General features: G+C 40.9%; 1 protein-coding gene across 4 annotated transcripts in view; it reads left to right on the top strand.

Moving 5' to 3' along the window:
• Positions 1 to 331: 331 nt before the first annotated feature.
• tbc1d22a (TBC1 domain family, member 22a) overlaps positions 332 to 25,970 on the top strand; it is a 127,984-nt gene continuing 102,345 nt past the window's right edge. For all 4 annotated transcript variants that reach the window (XR_004570816.1, XM_034234345.1, XM_034234346.1 and 1 more), the window contains exons 1-5: positions 332 to 574; positions 1,050 to 1,106; positions 3,329 to 3,512; positions 6,115 to 6,367; positions 9,835 to 10,017. Coding sequence is in view for 3 of the 4 variants with exons in the window: in XM_034234345.1 (XP_034090236.1) it covers positions 513 to 574; positions 1,050 to 1,106; positions 3,329 to 3,512; positions 6,115 to 6,367; positions 9,835 to 10,017 (739 nt within the window). In the remaining variant the exon portion in view is untranslated. The remainder of the gene's footprint in view (positions 575 to 1,049; positions 1,107 to 3,328; positions 3,513 to 6,114; positions 6,368 to 9,834; positions 10,018 to 25,970) is intronic.

The raw sequence follows: 25,970 nt of genomic DNA, 5'->3' as shown, positions 1-25,970 counted from the left end.
AAAAAAATCTAGAAACACCACAGCTTTCAAACTTGTGTGTGAATCATGATGTGTCAACACTTTATTTGGCCTATACAAACAACTGGGTAAACAATAAAAACACCAGTTTATCCTGTACATATTAACTGCAATGGAAATAGCCGTGTATAGCATTTGTATCTCCCTGCTTGTGGTCCTGATGCTGGTGGTCTCCCTTTGGATTGACACACACACGCACACGCACACACACAGATTTTGGTTCTCTCAACAGAAGAAAAGACAGATGATCACGATGACGTCGCCAGTTTCCCATGCCACCTCACAGCGGATCTCACTTATGATTGGCTCACAGGGAGGAAGTGTCGGTCCAGCCAATCGCAGCAGCGCTTGTTTGCCGATTAGGCACTATCAACATGGCAGCTTTCTGAGTTTTGGAGGAGGGTACCTGGTGTAAATAAACTAATTGCACGTCTTAGAGATAACGACAGCGTTCGTGTGTTTGTGCCTAGGACTGGTTGGGCAATAGAGGGAAAATGTCGACTGACGCAAATAAAAAACAGTTCTGGAAAAGAAACGCAGCGAAGGTTCCTGGCAGGTGAGTGACGTGTTCCCTCCTGTCGGCTAGCTTAGCCTAGCTAGCCTTACTCAACTGACGCTGCACTGTTGAGCTTAAAACGCAACTTTCACTTTCACTGACGGCCCTGCAGTACAGCACAATGTTTGCAAATATCACCTCTTGCAACGTCCCATTGTCTGTGGTAAAGTCTTACAGACACAGTTTACCCCTTCCTGCTGCTAGCTGGCTAGGAGCTAGTTTGCTAACATCGGCTAACAGTTGAGCAATTGACTCAAACCGCAGTCACATATTTGTAACTAATGATACAATAACCATTTTATATCAATGAGAAGCTATGGGCTTACAGCAATTCAAAGTCATTTTCGTTACACTTAGTTGCGGTATTATAGTATCAACTGTCATTGTTGGTAATAAGAAGCTAACATGGCTATAGCTTGACAGCCAGTTATGAATGAGCTCATTCATTTACATGCTTTCTTCTCTACTTCCTCAGCATTCAACATGTGTATGGTGCGCAACACCCACCTTTCGACCCGCTCCTTCATGCTAAGTAAGTGAAACGTACTTTGTTATTGTAGCTAAGTGCCCTGTGATGTTAGTTTGGAAAGGTGTTATACTTAAGTTTCTGTGTTGATGCTAACACTTTGCCTTTGTTGCTAAACTACTTGAAATCCTAGCTAAAGTTGACATCATTTGCTTCCGCCTTTGTATTATTTAAACAATGATATAATGTATTTTTTTTTGCATGAAACACTTTGCACGCCCTGCAGTAAACGGACACACTGTACATATTTGTTTAAGTAGTTTTATTGTTTTTTTCCTTCCATTTTTGTGTTGTGCTTTTCTATTCTATATTTATGTTCTTCACTATTTCTCTTTTTTATTTCCTCTTGTATTTATTGTAAGCATCAAATCACCAAATTCCTTGTAAACGTACTGGGCAACAAACCTCATCTGGGTTCAAATCCTCACTAAAACTGTCTTCCCTTCAGATCATTCTTCATTAATCACATGATGGTTTATGACAAACATCACATTTATTATTGCCTTTATGACCAACACTAAGGCCCCATTATAGACTGTTATACAAGACCTTTAAGGAAGCTGCTCCCTTGGTAAAAAACAGTACACATAAGCACAACACATTTTCTGCCCATTGATTTCTTATGAACTTGAAGTTCACTATACAACATTATTAGAAACATGCCTGCTGTACCAAAGACCTACAAAACCCCCATCTCATTGCTATTAAAGAGTTGGAGCAAAACACTGGGTATAATTAATAATTACGTACTGATGTAGCTTAATAATAGTAATAGCTTTTTTCCTCATTGAGTTGCAAGCTATTATTCTAAGTTGCCTTCATGGTAGGCAGTGATGCTGTGCACATCTTGGGCTTTTATTTTGAAAGAGAACATGGGACCACTGGTAGACTGAACTGCATCCTGTAGGAAGTGAAGCAACACTTATAGGGAACCAAGATAAAAGCCTATGAGGTCATTTCTCTACAGGCATCTCATTGTGCAATCAACATATACTTCATACAAATGTTGAGTGAAAATAACAATGAAAAAAAGAGTTTTCTATGGATACCAATCAACACAACAAGCTGTATAGCTTAGCTACCTAGCCACTCACAGAAAATAGGAAAAGGCTGAGTCATGATTGTTACTGTTAAACATGTCATACTGTCATAAATTCAAATAAGGATTGTGGGGGTGTTTGTTTTGTAATTTGACAGCTGACAAAGAAAGCAGCTATGAAAACATGAACTGGAGCCGAGCAATAATTCCATGCACATGTTCAAATGTGTAACACATATATAAATCGGGTCTTGCAATATAATTCGAGTGATCTATCACATAAACACTGACACAGATAGCAAAACATCCTCTTATTCTGTTAAAATAAATGTACTTCTTCTGACTGATGTTTGATCATGTAGTTTGAATTCAATATGCTTAAAATGTCAGACTGATATATATGATATATGCTTTTTATTAATCCCCGTGGGGAAATTGTTTCTCTGCATTTGACCCATCCTAGTGTTAGGAGCAGTGGGCTGCCATTTTGAACAGCGCCCGGGGAGCAGTGTAGGGAACGGTGCCTTGCTCAGGGACACCTCGGTAGCACTTGGTCTTGAACTGGTGACCTTCCAGTTGCCAAGCCAAGCCCCTATCAACTTCACCGCCTTGACTTTCTTTCAAATGATGACGGAAGAAAGCTATACTAGACAAGTCTTTCTATATAAATGGTTCACCATGTCTTTGAAAGAAATCACAGTCCCCATTTCCCTCTCCAGTCTTTTTTGTTCAACATCACATGATAAGAAAAGTTTGAGTTGAATTGAATTCTCTTTTATTTGTTGCATATCTTGTTCCAGACTGAATTAAATGCTGCTCTTGAAGCACAAAGACAGCAACTCAGTGAATGTTGTCTTTTGAACCACATTGATTCTTAGGTGTTGGAGGTGCTTTTTATTCTAGTTTTTAATATTAATATTGTGTAAATAGAGGTGGTGACAGACTCACTTCATTGTGAGTGTTCTAGGTTTTCCTGATAATTATTTCAAATGCCATTGTGTGTTTTGTGTCAAAAATAATTAACTTCTCATATCTCTTTTCCCCCCCCACTTATCTCCCTCCTTTTCCTTCCACTTACTGCCTCTTTGCCACCTCTGTTTCCTTTCTTACACCCTTTCCCTCAATTTCTTTAATCTTATTCTCCGACCCTTATCTTCTCTCTTTTCAATGCCCTGTATCTGCCGTGCAGCCTGATTAAAGCTGGCAACAAGCCCCCTCCGGCCACGCCAGGCAAACCCAAGAAGGCTACCACGTTCCAGGAGTTTGAGAGCATCACAAGCGACGCCTGGGATGTCGGGGATGATGATGACGAGTTGCTGGCCATGGCTGCACAGAACCTTAATATTGAGGTTGTCATGGAGACAGCCAATAAGGTGAACAACTAGATGAAATCCTCTCAAAAATGTGTTTTTCTTATGTTTGTATCCTCAAAATTCTCAGACCTTGACTATACTGACTTGTGTCCGTGCACAGTTTGTATCTAGAGGGGTGTTTTCACATTCCTTTGATGAAGGCAGAGATGTGTGTGCTCTTTCAAATGTACCCCAGGTAAACTAAATTAGCTATGTCATGAATACGATACAGTGAAGTTCAGTCGAGGACGCAGGGAGACGGCCTTAAAAACACCTCGAACACACGGTGAACTTATTATAGAGCAGGGGTCTCCAACACGTCGAGCGGCGAGCTACTGAAAAGCTGCCCGCGAGCTACCGGTAGCTCGCGGGCAGCTTTTCAGTAGCTCGCCGCTTGATTATCGATTATAGCGTAGTAAGGTTGCTTCTTGATTTTTCGGCCGCGGCTGGACAATAAAGTCTTTTTATTTTAGAATTGTTTCTGTCACACGAAAATAAAATTGGTCGGTGACGCAGTGATCAAGGAACAGACGTGACAGCGGCACAGCGACACCACACACGGAGCAGTCTGCTTTCTCCAGCAACACCAGTCCTGAACCAACAGCAGAACCCGCTCTGAATCAGGCCCTGTCGCTGCGGCTCAGAGACACAGGGAGGGATTTGTGTTTTTGAAAAACACTCGTTATCGTCATGTCATGTTTTTGGTGGATTTAATCAAGTCTTGGATTGCAGAGTATGAATGTCCTCTTGCTATTTTCAGTTGATAAATACTTGTGTAAAGTTTGTGAAGGCAGGAGGAAAGCTTCCGCGATCACCGTCTCCTCCGTTCCGCAAAACCCCTCCCCCTCCTGAAAAATAATGAGTGACAGGCTGATAGTGACCCGATAGAACCTTTATTATTCACTTAATCACTGATTGAGATATGATGAAGCTAACTTAATCTCATACATTCATGGGATTTATGCAACAGTAAGACAGAGAATAAGTGTGCACCCACATGCACTACTTTTGTTTTTATAATGCTGCTGTAAATACTCCTGTTGGCTGCTGTGTTCAGACTTAAGTCATGTGTGTGATGCCACATTCAAGACATTCAGTGTCCTTTTTTAAACAGAAGACCGTAGCTAGAAGCTGCAGCTAGACTGCAGAAGTATTAGTTTTTTGTTTTTGAGGATGGAACAATTTCACACACAGATATAGGGAGGCTAGACCTATACAATTGATTTATTATGGTTTATAATTTCATGTCAACACGAAGAAGAAAAAAAAGATGGCTGAACTGTTCAGTGTCAATCCTGTGGAGATCTCCAAAATAATGTTCAGCTTAAGTCTCAGCAAAACTCACAACATTTCTGGAGCCTTGTAGACCCAGAAAACTATAAGAACATTCACCAAGCAGCACTGAACATGTCTGCTTTATTTGGCTCTACAGGCCTTTGTGAAGCAGCTTTTTCTGACATGAATTAAATCTAAATACAGAACAAGACTGACTGATGAACATTTAAATGACTCTATTAGAGTGAACCTAAGTGGGTCCAGCATACACCTGTATGGTAGACTCCATGCAGTGCCATTCATCTCACTAACTGTAAAAAAGAGTGAATGCACTTATTTTATACATGTGCCATAAGATGTTTGTACGGTGGTGATTAAGGTGATGTATTTACTATGTGGGCCATAATAAGAAGTGAAAACATTTTCTTTTTTTCTTGGACATGTATGTGAATCTTCAGTGATTACTATGTGGGCCATAATAATATGTGAGACATTTTCGTTTTCTTGGACCTTGATGTGAAGTTAAGATTTTTGATAAGCTTTGGGTATTGATTTCACACGTGTACAAAAGTAGTTTAATTCAACTGATGAGTGCTATGTGAATACATGGAAGTGATGCGATGCAAGTAGCTCTTGGCCACTTTCATTTTTTCAAAGTAGCTCTCAGTTGGAGACCCCTGTCATAGAGAGTGGGAGTCAGGTGTAACGTAGTGAATGTTTTGACAGAAAAAAAGGGAATTTGCAATTTTTGGGATGTAAACCAAGTTTATTGTATGTTTTAGAAAAGTAACGCTGTGTCAGCCCCTTTTATATATACAGTCTATGGTCAGCCCCTGCCGGTTACAAGCTAACAAGCTAACAAACAAAATAAACAAATAAGTGATGCTCAATACATTTACCATTCCGTTACATTCGCTAATTCCCAATTTCTTGGTAAAAAAGAAAACTCAAACATGTCTGATTCTTGCTTTTTTTTTACGGAGAAAATATACAAGGCACCGAAATGTATCCCTGCGGAGCTCCGCATTTCTAATTTAGGGAAAATGGGTAGTTTGGAGAAAGGGGTTTACAGTACTACAATACATTTAAGATTGCGTTTATTTTAAAGTTGTTTTTCTACTTAAGATAGGGCAGTTAAACAATGGCTCACACAATATATCTGGATCTGATCTGGATAAGAACGTCACCTTTGACCCGCTGATCATAAATAATTATGACATTTACAGAATCTCAAATTGCTAATTTATTTAACCGATTACAGAGCACTTCACACTTTTGTTATATTTTATACAGAGTTTCCCTAGTTCTGACTCCAGTGATACATTTCTGTTTTCCATCAACTGAACAGGTCATCGAGAATCACAGCAAACAGCAAGAAAGACAGAGGCAGGATGACGAGACAGAGCTAGAACAAAGAGAAGAGGACCCACAGGAGGATGTGGCAGAGGACGAGGAGGAGGACGAAGAAGAGGAGGAGGACAGCCGGGTGGGGGAAGGAGACGTGACCAGCCCAGAGGTCTCGTTTGCCTCCCAGAGCAGCCCTTACACTGATGGCCGCCTTGTAAAGTCCCAAAGCGAAGCTCCAATTGGGTCACCTAAAGGTTAGTGAGCACCATTTCTCAGTGTCCAAAAAGTTTTCTGGCTCACCTGCACACTAAAAGCCACACTGCTTTTACTTTTGGAGCACATTCTTAAACCCCATTTAAAACAGAAAAATCGTTTTCAGCATGTTTTCAAGAGTCTACATTTGAGTTTGGTTATTAATCTTTTATGTGTCTGTACGATAAAAGTAGATTTATTTTATTTTAATCTAACTATAAATAGGATGTTTGCCAATGTGTCCTGTGACATACAGTAAGGGCTGAATGTGGTGGGAATGCCACCATATCATCATGGAATTAATTGAAAATATTTTATATTCTTTCTAATGATTTTAGCGATTACTGATTTTGTGTATTTATTTGACTGTGGTCTCGACGCTGCTTTGTGTCGACTCAACACATTCAAACGGTATCAAGTTTCAACAGGAATGTTCTGTATTCAAAAGGCAAAAAAGATAAATGAGCAGAACATATTTGACAGATGTAATCACTCTGTACAACAGGGTGACTGATACTGCCACTGCTGTGCTTTAAATATATTATGTTAATGATAATGGGAAGTGATGCAAATGATAGTTATTTTGAATACTGAGGTTCCTTATGTCATGTCAGCCTACATTGTCATTCTCTGCCATAATCAAAATACAAACAAAGCAAAGGAGGGAATACGCACGAGCAGTTTTTCATAATGATCCTTGAGGCGTCTGGTCCTGCCCTTCCCCCCACATTCTTCTACTTTTAAACCACAGCTTCCTAGTTCAAAGACAAGTGATGATATTCTAAGAAAAATACTGAAATTAAGATATTTTCTAAGAGTTTACCGTCATCACTCTACCCTTATCCTATATGTTATTGTTATTATCCTACGCATGCCTAAGCAACCCAATCCCAACAGTTGGGAGAAACAATAAGAACTTTTAAGAATCTGTAAGTGGAGATTTCTTAATTACCAACACGGTAAATCAACATAATCAAATAAATACAAGTATTTATGTTTTTAAACATTTTGTTGGGTACATTACATGAATTAAAGGTCGATTACACACATTATTGTTCATTATTACTTATTACATTGAAATGTCTATGATTAGGCCTTTTGATTTCACAGTTCATTCTATGCCTCTTATCAGTTTAATGAACAAATCACAGCTCTCTAAAAGAATGTGTCATACCTAGCAACAGGTTCAACAACACCTTCTCAATAATGTACAAGTTTCTATCTCTTCCTCGCTCCAAATAACTCCTAATCTAGGACTTCTTAGTAAATGTATTACAATTAAGTTAAAAGCTCTCTGCTAGTATTTTCGGCCCCAGATGACAGCAGACAGAGACACCTTTCTCTTCCTCTCCTCTTCAGTTTGGGTCTGTTTTCCCTAAGCACCTTATTTTAACCCTGTACTACACAACAGCTGCTCTGTGGCTTTACTCCTGAAACCTTAGTGTGTGCACAGCAGCACTGTAAAGCAATAACAAATCCACATGTTAAACTATTTAATCTGTGTAAAACTATGAAGAAATGTTGCTTTATAGATTATAACACTACATAGCAGCAGACGCCTTACACGGTGACCGTCTGACTGTTGTCTTGTCTGGCAGGTCATCTCCCTGGGTGCCATTCTGTCTATCGCTGTTTTTAGATACAGATAACACACAGAGCCAATTGCCTTCAGGCATCTCTTCTTATCTCCTCAGAGAAGACACATACGCTTACATGGGAATATGCAAGACGTCATCTTTCTGCACCTCTATGAGCATATTACACAAACACTAAAGTTTAATGCATGCACTCGATGTTCTTGGCAGGTAGGGTAATCAACTTGACGCCCACAGTTACAGTAAACTTGCTTTGCTGTGTCTCATTTCTTTGTAGATTTGATTTTCCTCCTCCTCCTGGTCCTTTTTTCTTCTCCTATTGTGTGTGAAGGATGACAGCAAGGAACACACATGCCCCGGTCTAATTAGATAATGGCAGACAGCATAGCTTTCATTAGTGAGGCCCAGACTCTCCCCATATACTTCTACACGATGCACTCATACATAACGCCTCGCAGGTTAGAGAGCGTGGCACGCACACGCACGCACGCACACACACTCGCTGGTGGTTATTAGGACCGCTGAAACTCCTGGTGTCATGTGACATATCTAAACAAGATACACACTGCATGTTGTCATCTTTCCTTCCTTACTTGTAATAAATGATGCTATTTACTTTGATTAATAGGTGAAAACTACTGACATTATCTAACTTGTCTTGATTACCCTATTAAAAGTTATTAAATGGACTATAATATAGGCCTTTCGTGAAAAATGCACAAAAGGTTTCAATGCAAAAAAAGCGTCTGCATGCTTTGATAATCGTATTGAATTGGTGTAAGTGCATATGAAGCAGATTGAGAACGTGTTTGTAGATTTGTATTTGCTCTTGTTAAAAGGGTATACAAATCGGAAGCATTCCAGTTTTCTTAATTGCCGAACACAGTCAATATTTAGGGTTTGATCGAGCCCTGAGAAATGTTGGCAGTGCTGTTCACAGGAGTGTTTATGAACTCTTGCTTAGTGCCTAGCGTGACAGAAGGAGCATCCCCCTCCACATTGAAGTCCCGACCCCACCAGCTTGTTCATAACTTGTTCTGTGTGCTGCCACTGTTTAGCTCGTTCTCATTCTGTCTTCTTTTGGCACATCTGGGGGAACATGTGGCGGTGGCAGACTGAATTAATATGGCTGTCTCGCCGATATAAAGGCTTCGCAGTTGAAACGCATATTTTGTTGCAAACGTAAGTGCTACCGTCCTGGAAGCTCATTGCAAAACAAGACACTAACAGCAACTGCTTTCATCACCACCTAGCTAGGAACCATAACAACTGCATTTGTTACTATGGCATGATGGAATTCATAGTCAACATTTCTATTATTAAGTTATTTAATTAAAACGGATTCAGATTTTAGCTCGAAATATATCCTTCCTCTCAGAATTAATTATAATGCCTTTACATACCTCTTAACTTTTGATTAAGTCATCTGCTCAGAAGTCAAGTTTGTTTATGACCAAACATTCACAAAACTGATATTTCCATCAACCTCAGTTGTACTCCTGGTGGCTAACGAAGCCTCATCACACACTGAACTCTAATGTTTAACATGGTAAAGAATGAACTAGCTTACCATGAGCATGTTAGCATTGTCGTTGTGAGCATGTTAGCTAGTGATGTATGTGAAATTGGAGTAGCTGAACAGTCATTTTGAAGCTGCCATTTCTAACTTTAAAACGTACAAGCAGATACAATGCAAACAGAAAATCCCCGGGCTCCAACATTACATTTTTCAGTTGTATTTACAGATAGTCTCAAGCTTTAGGCCTTCAACCTGACCCCAAGATCCTTTGCAGCATCATCTGAAAGCCCTCTATTTGTTGAGTGTTGGTGTGTGTAACCCTTCGCCCTCTCTCGCCTCTTTATCCTCCCTCCAGATGCAGCAGGTGAGCATGCATCACTCCACAGACAGCGGTCTCTGCCCCACCGGCCACCCACCATCCCACTGGTGGCTCGCATAGCTGACCAGAACACATCCGGCACCCCGATCATGACCGAGAGGGAAGCGTCCCGTCTGGATAAGTTCAAACAGTTGCTGGCGGGGCCAAACACAGATCTGGGTACGTGATATTTCCTCGTCTCGCTCTACATTTGATCTTTTTCTTTTTGGTACCGAAGCTCTTTTCCTTGCACCCTTTTGCTCCTCACTCTTAGTTTACTCGCTCTCGGTCTGCCAGCTGTGCCGCGCTTTTAATGATGATGTGAGGGGGAAAGTCATCCAGCCATCTGGACACGCAGATGACAAGGGGAAGAAATACCACCAACAACAAAAGCAAATGACAGGCCTTTGTTCTAACCGAACGACAGGCCTTTTATTGTTTATCCAACACCAGAGACTTTGCTCCCACTGCCATCCCAGTGGCCATGAAATCCTCGCAGACCTCCCTCTTCACAGCCGACTTTGTGTCCTCTGAAACTAACTTTTGGCAACCGCTAGGCTAACTCGGTGCATCAATCTCATAGTTTCAGAAGATTAACGACGTCAAAGTGGCTATCGGAAGAGTGTGCGAAATGAACCTGTCTGAAGCTACATGGTAACGTTAAGATCCAGCCAGAGAGAGATCCATCATTTACAAACACAATGTTGTGTAATGGAAACGCTTAGGCCTGCTGTTCAAAGGCAGTAGCTTCCTGAATCGCGAGAGTCTTTTTTTTTACATCATTTAAAAAAGGTAAGGCTGCATAGAATGAAGGTCACAAAGTAATGATTGCTGAAGCAGAAAGATTATCAAATGCCAATCCCATAGGTCAACCGCTGTAAAAACAAAATGCATTTAAATAGTGATCACTGAAATATTGGGTTTTTCACAGTTTTTTTTAGACATAATAATCATATTAAAGGTGGGGTAGGTCATTTTGGGGAAACCATTTCGAGTGCACTAGAATTTGAAAATACACAGCCGGCCACTTCCTTACAGAGCCCCTCCTCCAACACACACGAGCGCGCACATGACCAATGAGGGCACGAGATCAGTTTGTGCACAGATGGAAGGCTGACAGGCAGGTAGGCCATCCAGTTACTTTAGCCGGGCCGGCTCAGGTGATTGGTCGTGCTTTTTACAGCGCCACGGCTTCCACAGATGACATTTCTTTATGGATTTATTGTCAAAGCACTTAAGATATTCATTGCTATCGGGATGTTAAGAGCATTCCATGGAATATAACAAAAAGTGTATCTCGAGCCGGTTTCTCAAACGTACCTACCCCACCTTTAATCAAATTATGATATATATACATATTTTTTAATTATATATAATTATGAAAAATACTGTAATAAATAGATTTAAATAATAATACAAAACTTTAAATATTTTGTTCTATGAGCTAAACACTACATATCATCATAATAAATCTGATGTGATGCCATACCAGTCAAAGTCCTAGGCATAAGCGATAAAAAAAATGTCGATTTTTGTTAGACTTTATGCTCTCAATATGGCTGTAAATACCAGATATTCGATCGTAAAAAGCAACTACCTGACATGATATCTGATATTTGCAAAGGGCAAGCACATGCTGCCTAATTTAAACCAAGCATAACTTGTATCTTACTAAATGAGGGGCCAGAATTATGAGGATATAGAATCTGTGTATTTTGTGAAAAGAAAAACGTTGCTAAAGTTGTGGAAGCACTGTGACTGACTCATGAACTTTAGTTGTGTGGAGAGCAAGATCAATTTAAAAAGCCTATTTAAGTTCAGATATGTTCCGTGTTAAGATAAAAAAAAACACATTTAAGGATGCGGTTGCATTTAGAATTGCTGCATCGTGTCTGTGTGCCTGACAGAAGGGGAGCATGAAGTCAGTCTGGAGGAGAGAATTATAAAAGTGCAGTGCTTAGCAAGAGAATGGGTTATGCGCCTGTCTAAATACCCTAAATATGCTAAATACAAAAGGAGTGTGTCGGAGTTCTTTCAGCGCAGAAATGACACAGTTTAAATACCGTTGCTTCCATTCTCAATTAGTGGCTGTGGTCCTAATTTACCACAGCGGAAAAGGCTACCAGGCATTCATTGGAGACAGGCTATTATTAGAGATGAGCCTTTTGTTTAGATTTTCTGGTTTGAGTGTATTTGAGTTATAATCTTCTCTGCTGTTAGCTGTTAATAGACTTCCTCCTCTGTCTCATTCAGTGATTCAGAAGACATAGTCCTGTGACTGTAAGGCTTTATCTTAACAACAGTTCAGTGTAGACAGACTGATACTAGATCTTTCTTACAGATAACAATATTAATATTTAAGTTTAAAATGTTTGATTTATTAGATGATTATGTTATTTTTTTACATTTGGTTATTAAAGAATGAACTTGCCATTCCTGTGCTGACCTTTCTTGAAAATGTTCTGCTGACATAATTTGTTTGCTGCTAGAGAGCACAGACCCCCGGTACAAAGCAGTTTCTATAAGTGAAAAATATTGCGTTTATTCTCCCCGTTATGCAGATCTACTCCAAAATGTAATCGTTTTATTTTTAAAAGGCTTTAATTTGCAAAAAGTGTCAATTCCCTTGAATTCTCTGTATTTAAACTGGGGCTGTCAATCAATGAAAAATATTTAAATCGCAATTAATCACATGATTTCCATGGTTAACTCGCGATTAATAAAGAATGGCACAATTTCTATCTGTTGTAAATGTTCCAGCAGCAGTAAAGTAATTAGAGTTAGCTCCACCTTTACCAGCTGTGATGAACACATGCATCAATAGTCATAATGCATCATTTCATATATCAATTGTCCATGCGTGGTCTGCCTTTAGTGAGGGGGGGGGAAGCTATCTGCAGCAGCTGTATGCTCGGCCAGCAAGTGGTGTTTAAGACTCGACGTACTCCGGTGGAAACTGGATTCACACCGTCGGTAAATATAACTGTGGTGTTGTGGAGAACCATCTGGCGGTGCTTTGAAGCCGAACTGTTCTGTCTGCGTTTGAGGCTCACTATCCACGATGTTACTGCGGCTGTTTCTCAAACTACGGAGCAGGCCGAGGGTCAGAAAGAATGCGCGCATTAATCGCAGTTAAATAAAGTTGCATTATTAACCCGTTTGACACCCCGTAAAGGACACCGATCATGCTATATTTGAACAATATATTGTAGGGCCATACCTATATAAATATAATTTTTTTTTTTTCAAAATACCAAACAGATCCTGCATTTTAGCCATGCCTCATTTCGCTCTATTTGCTCTTTCCAGCGCTGTTTTTGCAGGGGGCTGATTCTGTGAGCTGCAGCTGACCACGCCCCCCTGCAGGAGAGGGGAGCGTGCTCTGAGATCAGCTGCTGGGCTGCAGCGGGGAGAAGAGGGGGAGAAAAAGAGATCTCCGTCCTCCGTGTTTTATTCTTATAGAAGTAAGAAGAGAAGTAACGGGTAGAACCCTCCTTTTTACGCAGCGGTCCAGACATAGACATCAAACGGCGACACATATTCAGTTGCCAGTTACTTTAGCATTAGAACAGGGATATCTAGATACTTTCCAAGGTTTGACATAATGAATTGTGCTACTTTTAAAGCAAGCAACGATGTTTTCAAATCTGTATTCAAAAAGCTCCTCAAAAACACTATCGAAGCAGTTCCTGCCGTTGCTACGTTAGTTCAAACAGTAACAACGGACTATTTTTCTTAGCGGATGCATGTCAATTTAAATCAACCCATACAACTATTTTTTAAATCAATACAATCATTTTCTAAATCCATAAAAGCATTTCAATTAAAATTGGGAGTCATGTTGTTACTTTGTTGAGAATGTGGCCATGTGTAATAAGTGGGATAATGTGCACATTGCATAATGTCGATCTAGATCCCTCCGCTTCGCGTCGGGCTCCATGACCGCGTCGCTGCACATTATCCCTTACATATGATTATATAGAGTCAGTCATTATCCATTTGTTTAAAGCAGAAGGCGCAAACTCTTGCCTCGGGGAGGGAGAAAAAGAGCCACAGCGGAGAATAAACACAAGGGCAACCATGGCAACCATGCAAGGGAAGTCTTCTTCGCTGCTTTTGTGGCAGACTACAGCGCCACTTACAGGCCTGGCATATGTACTACAGCGTCTCCAGCGCTTTCGAGCAGCAATGGCCGGCCGTGGCCCAACCTCTCATTCCCCTGATAGGTGGAGAATTGACCAATAGCCGTAGCGCCACCTTCCTGACGTCAGGACAGTGTTCAAATCTGGATCAGTCTGGATCAGATCTGTTGCAGCCCCTTTTTAGAGATTTGGGTATGGAGGAAAATAGAGAGGGTTGTGTTTCTGACACTTGGTGAGTTCCCTGGAACACCGGGGACACATATTCATGTATAAAAGACGTACAAAGGTGCATTTTGCATGATAGGTCCCCTTTAATTAAACAGAGATATTCCTCAGTGCATGTCGTTAGTTAAACTGCATCAGCAAAGCATATTCGGTCAAAAGACGTGGCGTTGGTTCACAACTCCAATACAAGTGTGTGTGTTTGTACCCCTTGTTGCCAGTTTGTAAATGACACACACACACACACACACACACACACACACACACACACACACACACACACACACACACACACACACACAATGAGCATTGGCTAAGCGCCTAAAATGTAAATGCTGCATTATTAAGTTTAAATGGCCTTAGTCAGCACAGTGCTTCACGTCCAAGCACGATCCCCTTGAACACTTTTTGTACAAAACAAACAGTTTCACACGACGTCAGCGTTAGTCAACGGTGGTCGCGAGTGAAGCCTGTACATCAGCAGAGTGTCTCGAGGTGTCAGCCCCCATTACGACCCGCCAGGCATCACAAGCCGGCTGTCTACATTTAGTTTAGTCTCCGCGCCATGATTAGATAGCCCAGAACGGGGCGAGCCACGCTGCTGGCAGCATGAAAGATGAACTTCATTCATGGGACATAATTAAGCAAAGGCTTGGGGAGGGGGGGTGATAGGGGATTGGGAAGGGAGCGAGATAGGGGTAGATAAGATAAGATGAAACTTTAATGATCCCCAGGGGGAAATTGGGCCATGGCAGCAGCAAAGAAGGGGATAAAGATGAGAATACAAAAAAAATGGCGACCATTAGAGCGAACTGTTAAATATTTCTGTTACAAAAATAAATAACATCAATGCCTGCTCGTAGTTTATGTTTGGATCTTGGTTTAGGAAGTTGCCGTCTTTGATTATGTACAAGACATTTTTACCAACTACACATCAGGAAGATGACAAGAAGGATTAATCCTAGTCCTGAAAGCTGAGGGCGTCTGTGACACATACCCCCCCCCAATACTAATTCCCACACGTAGCAGTGGACACTGTCAGCAGGGGATGACCCCCCCCCCCTTATTTTAAAGAGAAACTGTGACTGTCCTTGAGCTCAAAGGAAGAGCAGGGCCGCGATGATCCATTGGTTGGTTCCTCTCTTGGACGTGTAATTAATTGCAGAGGCAGCCATGTTTTTGGGCCAAGCCCCTCGACATCCCGGGGACTGCCGGTCTCTGGAGAGCGGAGGCGTGTTCCTCTCTGACCGTGTTGGTCACTGTGTGATTGATTTGTGATTTTCTAAAATGACAGACCATTACTTAACACAACAGCTAGCTCCACTATGTCTTTTTTTTGTCACGTCAGATGGTGTAGCAGCGTTGTACTATTTATGCTTGAAGTGTTTTAAAAATATTCTTGTCGATCTGGATTGGATTGAAGGCAACAGTTCGGATGCTTGAATACACTTTTCCATATTCTCAATTATCTGTGTTTTATTCAAAAGCCTAGCACTATGACTTCATTGAGCAGCAATGTCTTATTCATAGTTATAAACCTCTGTATTTATTGTAATATATTTGTTTATGTAAATTATATTATTTTTTATTTATTTTTTATTATTAACTTATGTTTGTATAAATATATTTTTTTATTTGATTTCCTTCTACTTTTTTATTGCACATTCTTAACTCTAACCTCTTACGTTTTATATAGATATTTTCTTTCCTTTTTTATACATATTTTATTTATTTATAATTTATATGTCCAACTTTACAAAACAGGGTTACAAAACCCAATTTGACCCAATGAGTTCAGATATGATCATGTTAAGTATGCCCACATTATTTGTAATCTTTTAATATTACATTTAATTAGTTTTTTAGTACAGGCAAATGATACACATGAAAGGCACGGCAATGTGACTAAATAACAAAACCAGCTCACAAATGACAAGATAAGTAGGTACAAAAAGACAATACAGAGGATCCCTTTAACTCTGCAAACAACTTTTCAATCGACCAAAACAAACACATGACATGCAGAACATATTTATAATCCCACTCTTTGTTAGATCTAATATTTTACCATTTACACACACACACCCTGAACATCCCTGTCAGTCTCCCTTTCTCTTCCTCTCCCCTCCTCTTTCTCTCCATTGAGCCTTGCGACAGGTTGTGTCAGCGGCCTGTTTAGCATGTAAGGTCGTGTAGAAGGTGACCTGTGCGTGTGGTGAGAGCAGGGTGATTGATGTCAGGGTGATTTCAGCTAATTATTCCTGATGTCCTGAGGCGAGCCCGTCTGCTGAGTGAACCTGAACGCAACGCCCACTGAACGCTCAGACACTGAACAGGGACTCTTTTCAGATACTGAGGGAAAAGAGAACAGACTTTTTAGCCAGTCCATTCACGAGTTTCACTTCTGGTTAATGCAACACAGTATTTTTTTGAGAAGATGTTCAACATGTTCACATAAGCTGTCAGATTGGAGGAATATGCTTAAATGTTAAGCCAATTACCAAGCCAATTTGGGACCTCAAGTTCCTAGTTCTTTTGCATAGTTCCAGAAACTTTCCAAAAAAGTGCAGACACTATGGTGGACTAACATATTTTTGAATTCATTAAATATTTGTAATAGGACATATAATCATCTTCAGGTTCATATTTGTATTATGTGCCTTGTGTTCAAAAAGTGCTTTATTGTTCTCATACTGCCTTTGGTGCAGCACCTCTTTTCACCCTCTGTCTGAAACCAGAGCCTAGTCTGCTCTGATGTGATGGGTCAACCGCTTAGAGATGTCCCGCCCCTTAACATATCACGTAACATTGAGGCGTTTCAGACAGGGGGATAACACACTACAGGAAAGGAAAACTAAAGGGTTAGGCCTCTTTAATACTTTGGAGCTATTCCATTTTTTTCTGACAGCTCTGTTCACAATTCAAGATGAGGTTGTGTACGTGGCAGATTTGTAGTATGTGTTCAAGTGTATTTGTAATGTGTTTTTCCCCTAGACTATTTTTAATGATGTATACTTTCTATGATCCATTGTCAGATTTATGGACTCCCTGCATATCTTTCTTTTATTTTTAATTGATTTTAAGACCGAGATCTGACATCTGGCAGAAATACTGCTGTTGCTATGGCAATGGTCCTTTCCCCTCTTCCCCTTTCTTGGTAATTTATCCTGACTCTATCTTTTACTTCCCTTTTCTGTCAGTTGCTCTTATTGTTTGTCTTCTCTTCTTATTTGTACTTTCAGTTTAGCTCGGACATGTACCTCCGCACTTGTTGACAAACTATATTGTCAATTTATGTGAAATCCACAACGCAAATAACATAAGAACACATACATAATTGTCCATAATAACACACACTTGCCTCGCCTTGCTGCCTGTGTGTGTCTCTCCCCTCTGTTGGGGGTGCTGCAGCTCTTTGTTACACCTCACTACAGCACGCTTCTCCCCATCTCCCATCACCCCTCACTGCAGCATCTACAGTTAGGAGGCCTGCCACCTTTCTGCCACAGTTCGCTCTCCGCACACACCGCATTGCTACAATCCTGTTACACAGCAGCCACCATATGATAGGCTTACCATCAGCGCTGTTTGCAAAGTTAATAGCCGCCATCAAAGTGGGAAGTGGCGATGTAATTCAATTTAACTCGGCCCTAATGCCGCGTTTGAATGCGCTGTCCGTGTGTGACAATTGTGGGGTGTGTGTCACGGGCTCGGGAAGTGTAGAAGTGGAGATAACACAGCATGACTGTCCACGTAGGTACATCTTTGGGAAACAGTACAGGGAGAAGCATTAGCTGCTTTAGACTAAAGTTAGTTGGAAGAAAAGGAATGCACTGTAGGTTATTTTATTAGAAAGTGGCTACTGTGAGAAATGCTAAATCTAGAAGTCACAGCATTTTGTTGTTTCTGCTTTACCACCCTGTGTGTTCCTTTTACCAGTCCCTGGTATATGTATGCATCTGTGCATGTTTGTGTGTGTGCGCTGCTTGCTACATGTCCCCAGGAAAAACACCTGACTCCATAAGGTTGGTCCAACCTCCAGCTGTCTTCTGTGTCAGTAGCCTCCCAGCTTGTCTGAATTAGTTTATTCAGATGTTACACGGTGGTCTTCCCTGTGAATTTTTCCTCTTTTCTTTTCTAAGTGAAGCTTCACTGAACACACTTACAGTCCGCACCTGTTCTCTGCTGGGCACCGGGATGCTTTTTATATCCAGGGAAATATTTTCTATATTTAGTTATGTAAGGAAAAATGCGTTTATGTGCAAGCCAGATTAGACATTAATAATAAATTAATTCTGCTAGGTCTACTTGACCCGTAAAGAGTATAATATATGTACACACATTAGCGATACAACCCTTTTCTTTCCTTTCATTAAGGCCAAAAAAGAGAAAAAAGTTAGCAAATGACTGTATTATTATATTACAAATGACAACCCAACACCCAGGAAAGTAAGCAATAACTTATTTTGTTTACTTTTGTAACTTAGTGACATCACTTTGTAACACTCACGCTTTTATTGGCTAGCGAACCAACACATTTTACGTGATACACTTAGGGGCGGGACAGCTCTAAGCGGTTGACCAATCACAACAGAGCCGGCCGGCTGTCCAATCAGAGAAGACTGGGCTCTGGTTTCAGACAGAGGGTGTCTCTATAGAGAAAACATTTTATTTATTTCATCTCACGTATAATGAATAGTTTTCGAAAATACCTGAAATGTAGTTCCGTCCAATAAAAGGATTTATAAATAAATAAAAGTCATAGTACATGTTTCTTAAAAAATGTCACCAGGTCACATATTTTGGAACCTGTTCCATGTGAATCAGTTAACGGCAAGGAAAGCCTCTGGGAATTGACTATACAAGTCGGTGTTATATCACGCACACATTCCCACACACACACTTATTCTCACACCTGTACGCTCATCTATGCTCGGTGTCCTCTCCCCAGCCATCTGGGCCATCCATCAGGCCTCCTGAGCAGGTATAATCCAGGGGGGAGTATCTTTTTACAAGAGTCCCATTAGTTTATGAGCCGTCTGCTCCCCGGTGCCATCACTTTGTCCTCTGTATGAGTTAGACCGTTCAGGACTCTCTCACAGCATTCAAGGTTTATAGGTGGGGAGCTTAACTTTTTAATAAACTGCATGATAAAGGTGTCTGTCCTGATTGTATTGTTTTTTTGACCTCAATGGCAAAATAGCATCCGATGACACGGGGACAACACCTTTTACAAGAGGAGAAGGGATGGCATTTACCTTCTATTCAGCATAGCTTTATTATCCAAGACTTTCATAGGTATCGCAGGGGATTCAACCGTCAAAGGCTTTATTGTTATTTCACAATAGCTACAGCATTGTTTTGGCAATGAATATCTGAATATAAAAAGTCCCAGGCTCCTCAAACAATGCAACAAACACTTGGAAGAAGTACTTAGATTTTGTACACAAGTATAAGTAGCAATACTACATTTGAAAAATACTCTGTTACAAGTAAAGTCTACCATTGAGTATCTTACTATACATTTCATGCAAACATTGTTTTGATATTGGATTTGGTGAGGTAGATTTCTCATACAAACCCCAGTTTGGGCAGGTGCGTGTGGTATTCCCGTGCGTGCATTTTGCAGAGGAACCTTGTGGTGTTTTGCCCCAGTGGTCTTGCTCCGTCTGAATGATGCCTGAATAGTGCATGGCTCCGGCCCGCCAACCGTCCGCCCTCCTGCTGCCTTCAGCTCCCTGCTCAGCCAGCACTGACTGACAGCACCTCTCGCCATCTTCCATTCTTCATACTGACCTTCATACAGAACCGTGCACACTGGCAGGTGGACTGACTGACTGACAGTCAAGTAGACAGGCAGACATGGGAGAAGAAGTGAAGGAACACACTATCACATTCACACTTACGATCACATACACACTCTCATACTTACTCTATTTGATTTTTGTTTCCTTTAACTAGTTGCCTCATATTGAGAGCCCTCATTCGGCCAGTCCTCGAGCCCAATAGATAGTCAAATCAATCGGTAGAAGTAAAATCTAACATTAGTCCATTAACAAACTACATCATGGACGCATGGCTCCTCATCACCATCGCTAAGCTAAAGGCGGCTAATGTTCAGCGTTGTTTAAACCTCAGACCTTATTTAAAAGATACTGACCAAAACCTGATTAAAACACTTAAAATGACTTTCAACGCAGGACTAAAACTACATTTTATTTTTTTGTTGACAGCACTACCGTTTAATGTTTTATTATAATTAGGTTATCTTGGCTGGTTAAATAAGTCACAAACATGATATTTATTTATATTTTGCCCTCCGACTGTTTCAATAGTCATTGGGCGTCCATTACCTCCGAGAGTTCCACATCAGAGCAGCTGTTGTGGGGTGTTCAACAGAAGGTACATGGTGTCCTAATCACCTCCTGTGGTCCACAGCTTAACTCCAGCCAAAACAAAGTGCACCCCTGTAAGTTCATGCATAATGGAATACAGTAGACGCACAGAGGAAAAGGCTAGCGGCAGTTGCCCTTGAGTTGCACATTGCTGATGTTACAGGTGTTTTCATGCCAGCGAGGAATAAAGCTCTCCAGACTTTTCCCCACAGCTCCGCGCCTGCCAGCATGATAAACACCCACGATAGTTATCACTCTAATTCCCAAGCATGTATATATAATAATTTGGTATTTTATTGGTCCCAAAAGGGAAATTCTGTGTTTCCTTGCCCCCGCTTGCACTTTTAAATGTACACTTTGAAATGATTGCCTGTGGGGTGAATTGACTGTAAATTGATGTTTTTACTTTAATGAGTTGGCGCTGCATTGTTCCCGTCGAGAAAGGAACGTCTTTTACAGCATCAATTAGAAGTACTTTTTATATAGAGAGGAGTGACAAATGTGTCCGTTAGAAATGGCTCGTTTGCATTGTTAATTTTGCGCACCCAAACTGACGGATACAGCCAGCCCCTCGCCGCCTCCGGGAGAGTCGTAAAAACTTCCCCAACCCCAACTTTGTGACAAGTACCCGCCGAGCCAAAAAAACACCACAGATTAATTTCCAAAGTCTCATGAAATGCCTTTAATTTATTCCACTGGAGCTGTCTCATTCGGAATGCACGAGAGATGCCCTAGAGAGCCATATATGCTTTCTGAGAGATGAGCTAGCCTCTCACTAATTAAACGACATCTGCAATTTAGCCTGTACGTCAACTATGCTCATGTTGCCCTCTCTGTCTCGGCCCACTGTGGGGGCTGGAGCTTTACTTCTCTGAAATGATGCCTCTGAAACTGGAGATGAGTGTAGCTGTAGATAAGGAAATGGGGATAGGGATATAGACACATGAGTGTATTTGCATTAGAATAAAGCACACTAGATTCTATTCTACCAATGGATCATGGTATTATGTCTTTACTAAACAAGGACTAGGCATAAAACAACATTGATCTAAAGAGAGAGAGATGCCAGATTTAGCTATTTGTGATATCTAAAGGGGCCCTATTATGTGTCTTAATGGGTTTTTCCATTTCATGTAGTTTGTTATATAGGTTTATAAATAAGTCAATATTCTGTAAAGGCTAAAATCCCAAAGTTTACATCGTCAGAGTGAGTTTTCTCTCCCACAACACCAAGGGAAAAAAGTGAAACTGCACGTTTTAAGCTCAACTGCAAGCATATACCAATGCTTAATGGCTACAAATAAAACAGCAGATCTTTTAAAGTCTACATTAAGTCTGATTTTAGCACAGATCTTGAGTTTCTACCCATTTGCTTAGAGAAAAGCTCCTTAATGGCAGAGGTAAATTATCTTGAATACCATGCAAAAGATAACATACAGTGAGGTAAAAAAGTATTTAGTCAGCCACCAATTGTGCAAGTTCTCCCACTTAAAAAGATGAGAGAGGCCTGTAATTGTCATCCTAGGTATACCTCAACTATGAGAGACAGAATGAGAAAAAAAAATCCAGAAAATTAAAGAATTTATTTGCAAATTATGGTGGAAAATAAGTCTTTGGTCAATAACAAAAGTTCATCTCAATACTTTGTTATATACCCTTTGTTGGCAATGACAGAGGTCAAACGTTTTCTGTAAGTCTTCACAAGGTTTTCACACATTGTTGCTGGTATTTTGGCCCATTCCTCCATGCAGATCTCCTCTAGAGCAGATGATGTTTTGGGGCTGTCACTGGGCAACACAGACTTTCAACTCCCTCCAAAGATTTTCTATGGGGTTGAGATCTGGAGACTGGCTAGGCCACTCCAGGACCTTGAAATACTTCTTACGAAGCCACTCCTTCGTTGCCCGGGCGGTGTGTTTGGGATCATTGTCATGCTGAAAGACCCAGCCACGTTTAATCTTCAATGCCCTTGCTGATGGAAGGAGGTTGTCACTCAAAATCTCACGATACATGGCCCCATTCATTCTTTCCTTTACACGTATCAGTCGTCCTGGTCCCTTTGCAGAAAAACAGCCCCAAAGCATGATGTTTCCACCCCCATGTTTCACAGGTATGGTGTTCTTTGGATGCAACTCAGCATTCTTTCTCCTCCAAACACGTCTAGTTGAGTTTTTACCAAAAAGTTCTATTTTGGTTTCATCTGACCATATGACATTCTCCCAATCCTCTTCTGGATCATCTAAATGCTCTCTAGCAAACTTCAGACGGGCCTGGACATGTACTGGCTTAAGCAGGGGGACACGTCTGGCACTGCAGGATTTGAGTCCCTAGCAGCGTAGTGTGTTACTGATGGTAGCCTTTGTTACTTTGGTCCCAGCTCTCTGCAGGTCATTGACTAGGTCCCCCCGTGTGGTTCTGGGATTTTTGCTCACCGTTCTTGTGATCATTTTGACCCCACGGGGTGAGATCTTGCGTGGAGCCCCAGATCGAGGGAGATTATCAGTGGTCTTGTATGTCTTCCATTTTCTAATAATTGCTCCCACAGTTGATTTCTTCACACCAAGCTGCTTACCTATTGCAGATTCAGTCTTCCCAGTCTGGTGCAGGTCTACAATTTTGTTTCTGGTGTCCTTTGACAGCTCTTTGGTCTTGGCCATAGTGGAGTTTGGAGTGTGACTGTTTGAGGTTGTGGACAGGAATTTACCAATTAATTCATTAAAACTCCTACAATGTGATTTCCCGGATTCTTTCCCCCAATTCTGTCTCTCATAGTTGAAGTGTACCTAGGATGAAAATTACAGGCCCCTCTCATCTTTTTAAGTGGGAGAACTTGCACAATTGGTGGCTGACTAAATACTTTTTTGCCCCACTGTATGTGCACATCTTAAAGCAGCATTTTACCCGGGAATAATTCCAATATGTGAATTTGAAGACTATGACCATTGACTTTTCATGTACTGTATCAGTGCAGTGCATCGGTAGTACCGGCAGCATCTGGGCTGCGGTAACTGATTTTGCAGTGGTCCATCTCTCTGTTGTAGACATGAGCAAAGGCTGTGAGTGCTCTTTTGCCGTCGATGATGTATGGGTCTAACGGGAACATCTGCTTGTTCTGTCGGCCACATACTAAAAATATGTGACCTTTGCCCTTTCCCGCACACTTCTACCTACATACAAACATCTTCAGGGCACATATTCCTTCTTTTCCAGCCTTATCTGAAATAACCAAAGGGGACAAGGCTTGCTGGAGATCACTGCAGAATCACAATGTAAAGTCGATTAGCGAACTCACGTCCTTTCACCCCTCCTCTCTGTAACCCCCTGTGGTGAGATTAATGCCGGGTGGGGGAAATATAACATAGTTTAATTAAGCCCGAGCCCACAAGATTCATGGACTCATTTCTTTGTCTGACAGTGCAAATGAAGGTTCAAAAGGTGCGAGGCAGGAGGAGAGACACCCTTGACTAGCTGTTGGGAGAGTAATGAATGTAATGGTGCACATAGGATAATGATTCCCCCCTTAGAAGTCTTGGATTTTGTAAGTGCCTTCTACAAACTTTACTGCGGCTGCCACTCTCTATGTATGAAAGATAGATGTCGTCGGGAGCATTAAGACATACAAATTGATACACACAGGTACGGAGAATAAAAGATGTAAAAATAAATCCACTTTGACGCTATAGGGAGCTGTGAAAGTTGCACATTTGATAAATGTATGCATAAATGCTTTGACATGCAGTAGGCAATCAATTGCTAGGAATTGATTGCTCAGGAATTAGTCTGTCGTGAGCCTGCAATAAAAAAAGAAGATGCATTTTAATGAACCACGCTGGGACTGGAAACGAGTTGAGCGCAGAGACAGGATCATAGGCGTCAATCTTGTGTGTTCCATGTCAGTAACATAAAGTATTGTTTAATAAAGCGTTCTCCTGGGTATAACTGAAAACTAGCAAAGAGGGTTCAAATGGATATAGTATTGACCTCTTATAATGTCCTTGTTATAAGAGGTCAATAGTACCCGGTTTCAAATGTGGCCTGGGACTGTGTGCCATGTGTCTTTCAGAGCTATCGCTCAAATAAAGTCACTGGTTGCCCAAAAAGAACAAAATAAAAAAATAAAATCCAATTGATGCAAAGGAACCAGAGATTTCTATGTTATGCCATGCACCCTTCTGCGTCAACCTGTAGCTTATAATACTTACAATGCAACTCTGAACACTGACTCATCGCTTTCAAAATGCACGCCCCAAGATTTCACTTGCAAGCTTGAAGTCTCTGATTGACTAAAACTTTACTTAAATGTTTTTTTTTTTACTTTAAAGAGAGCGAAATTACATTCAGGCAACTAGAACCTGACTATAATTCAGGATGGCGTTGATTAAAAAAACTACACAACTAGTAACATTAAACACAGGGCTAAGATTCAATTCAAAAATAAGTAGCTCACAAAATTAACACTACCTTTTGATTGAGCTTTAATATGTTAAATTGGTGGACTTCCCCTCTAAGTGTCTTTATAGTGCCAATCCCAGAAAAACAGGCACATTTCATTTAGGGCCCAGTGCAAAAGATTAAGGGAGAGGCAAATGCTTTTAATAAACAGCTATTCCTTTGTCTGCACTAATGCTTTTACACACAGTTTTTATGGATTGTGTCATGTCCGAGAGTCTTTTTGTTGTTCTTGCTGCTGCACACACAACCTTGGTATAATCAAAAACCTTCCCATACCGTAGGGCCCTGACTCCCTATGAACCAACAGCCGTGCCTTGCACTAGATCACTGTATTGAATTTCTATATAATTAAATTCACCAGGGACATTTCAAGTGGAAGATGCACAGGAACTATAGTGAATGAATAGCTTCTCCTTTCAGCTGAACAAGCTCTAATGCGTTTCACTCAATTTAGCCAATGGACTTAGCCCATTGCTGTTTAGCTGATTGTTATTTCCTATCCTGCGATCTGTCTCTGACTCTCCATTGCATTTACCTTGAAGAACAGGCATGGCAGAGTCATTTGGCAGCACTAATCAATATCGTTCTCTCTGTGCGAAGGACTTATCAATTTCCAGCCTGTGCCTTGAATAAGAGTCGAGGAAGACTTTGGCTTATTCATTAAGTACAGTTGTTTCTTTTTTTTCCAAGATAAGTATATTAAGGCAGTGCCATTTAATTTGCACGGAAATCAATTTCCCCTCCTGCCTTCACTCTTGGAATGCAGGTAAAATAGCGGCGGAGCAATTACAAGCAAAGAGATTTCTATTGCGTTTTACCATTTGTCTGAGTTTGGCTGCGGCAACTTGTCTTGTCGAATGCTAATCGGGGGTTTGTAGATTTGCAGGGCCCCGGCAGAGGAGGATATATCTGTGAATAATGG

This window comes from Gymnodraco acuticeps, unplaced genomic scaffold (genome assembly GCF_902827175.1).
Source record: "Gymnodraco acuticeps unplaced genomic scaffold, fGymAcu1.1, whole genome shotgun sequence".
Classification (NCBI taxonomy): Eukaryota; Metazoa; Chordata; class Actinopteri; order Perciformes; family Bathydraconidae; genus Gymnodraco; species Gymnodraco acuticeps.
This window is presented reverse-complemented; position numbering and strand designations above follow the sequence as displayed.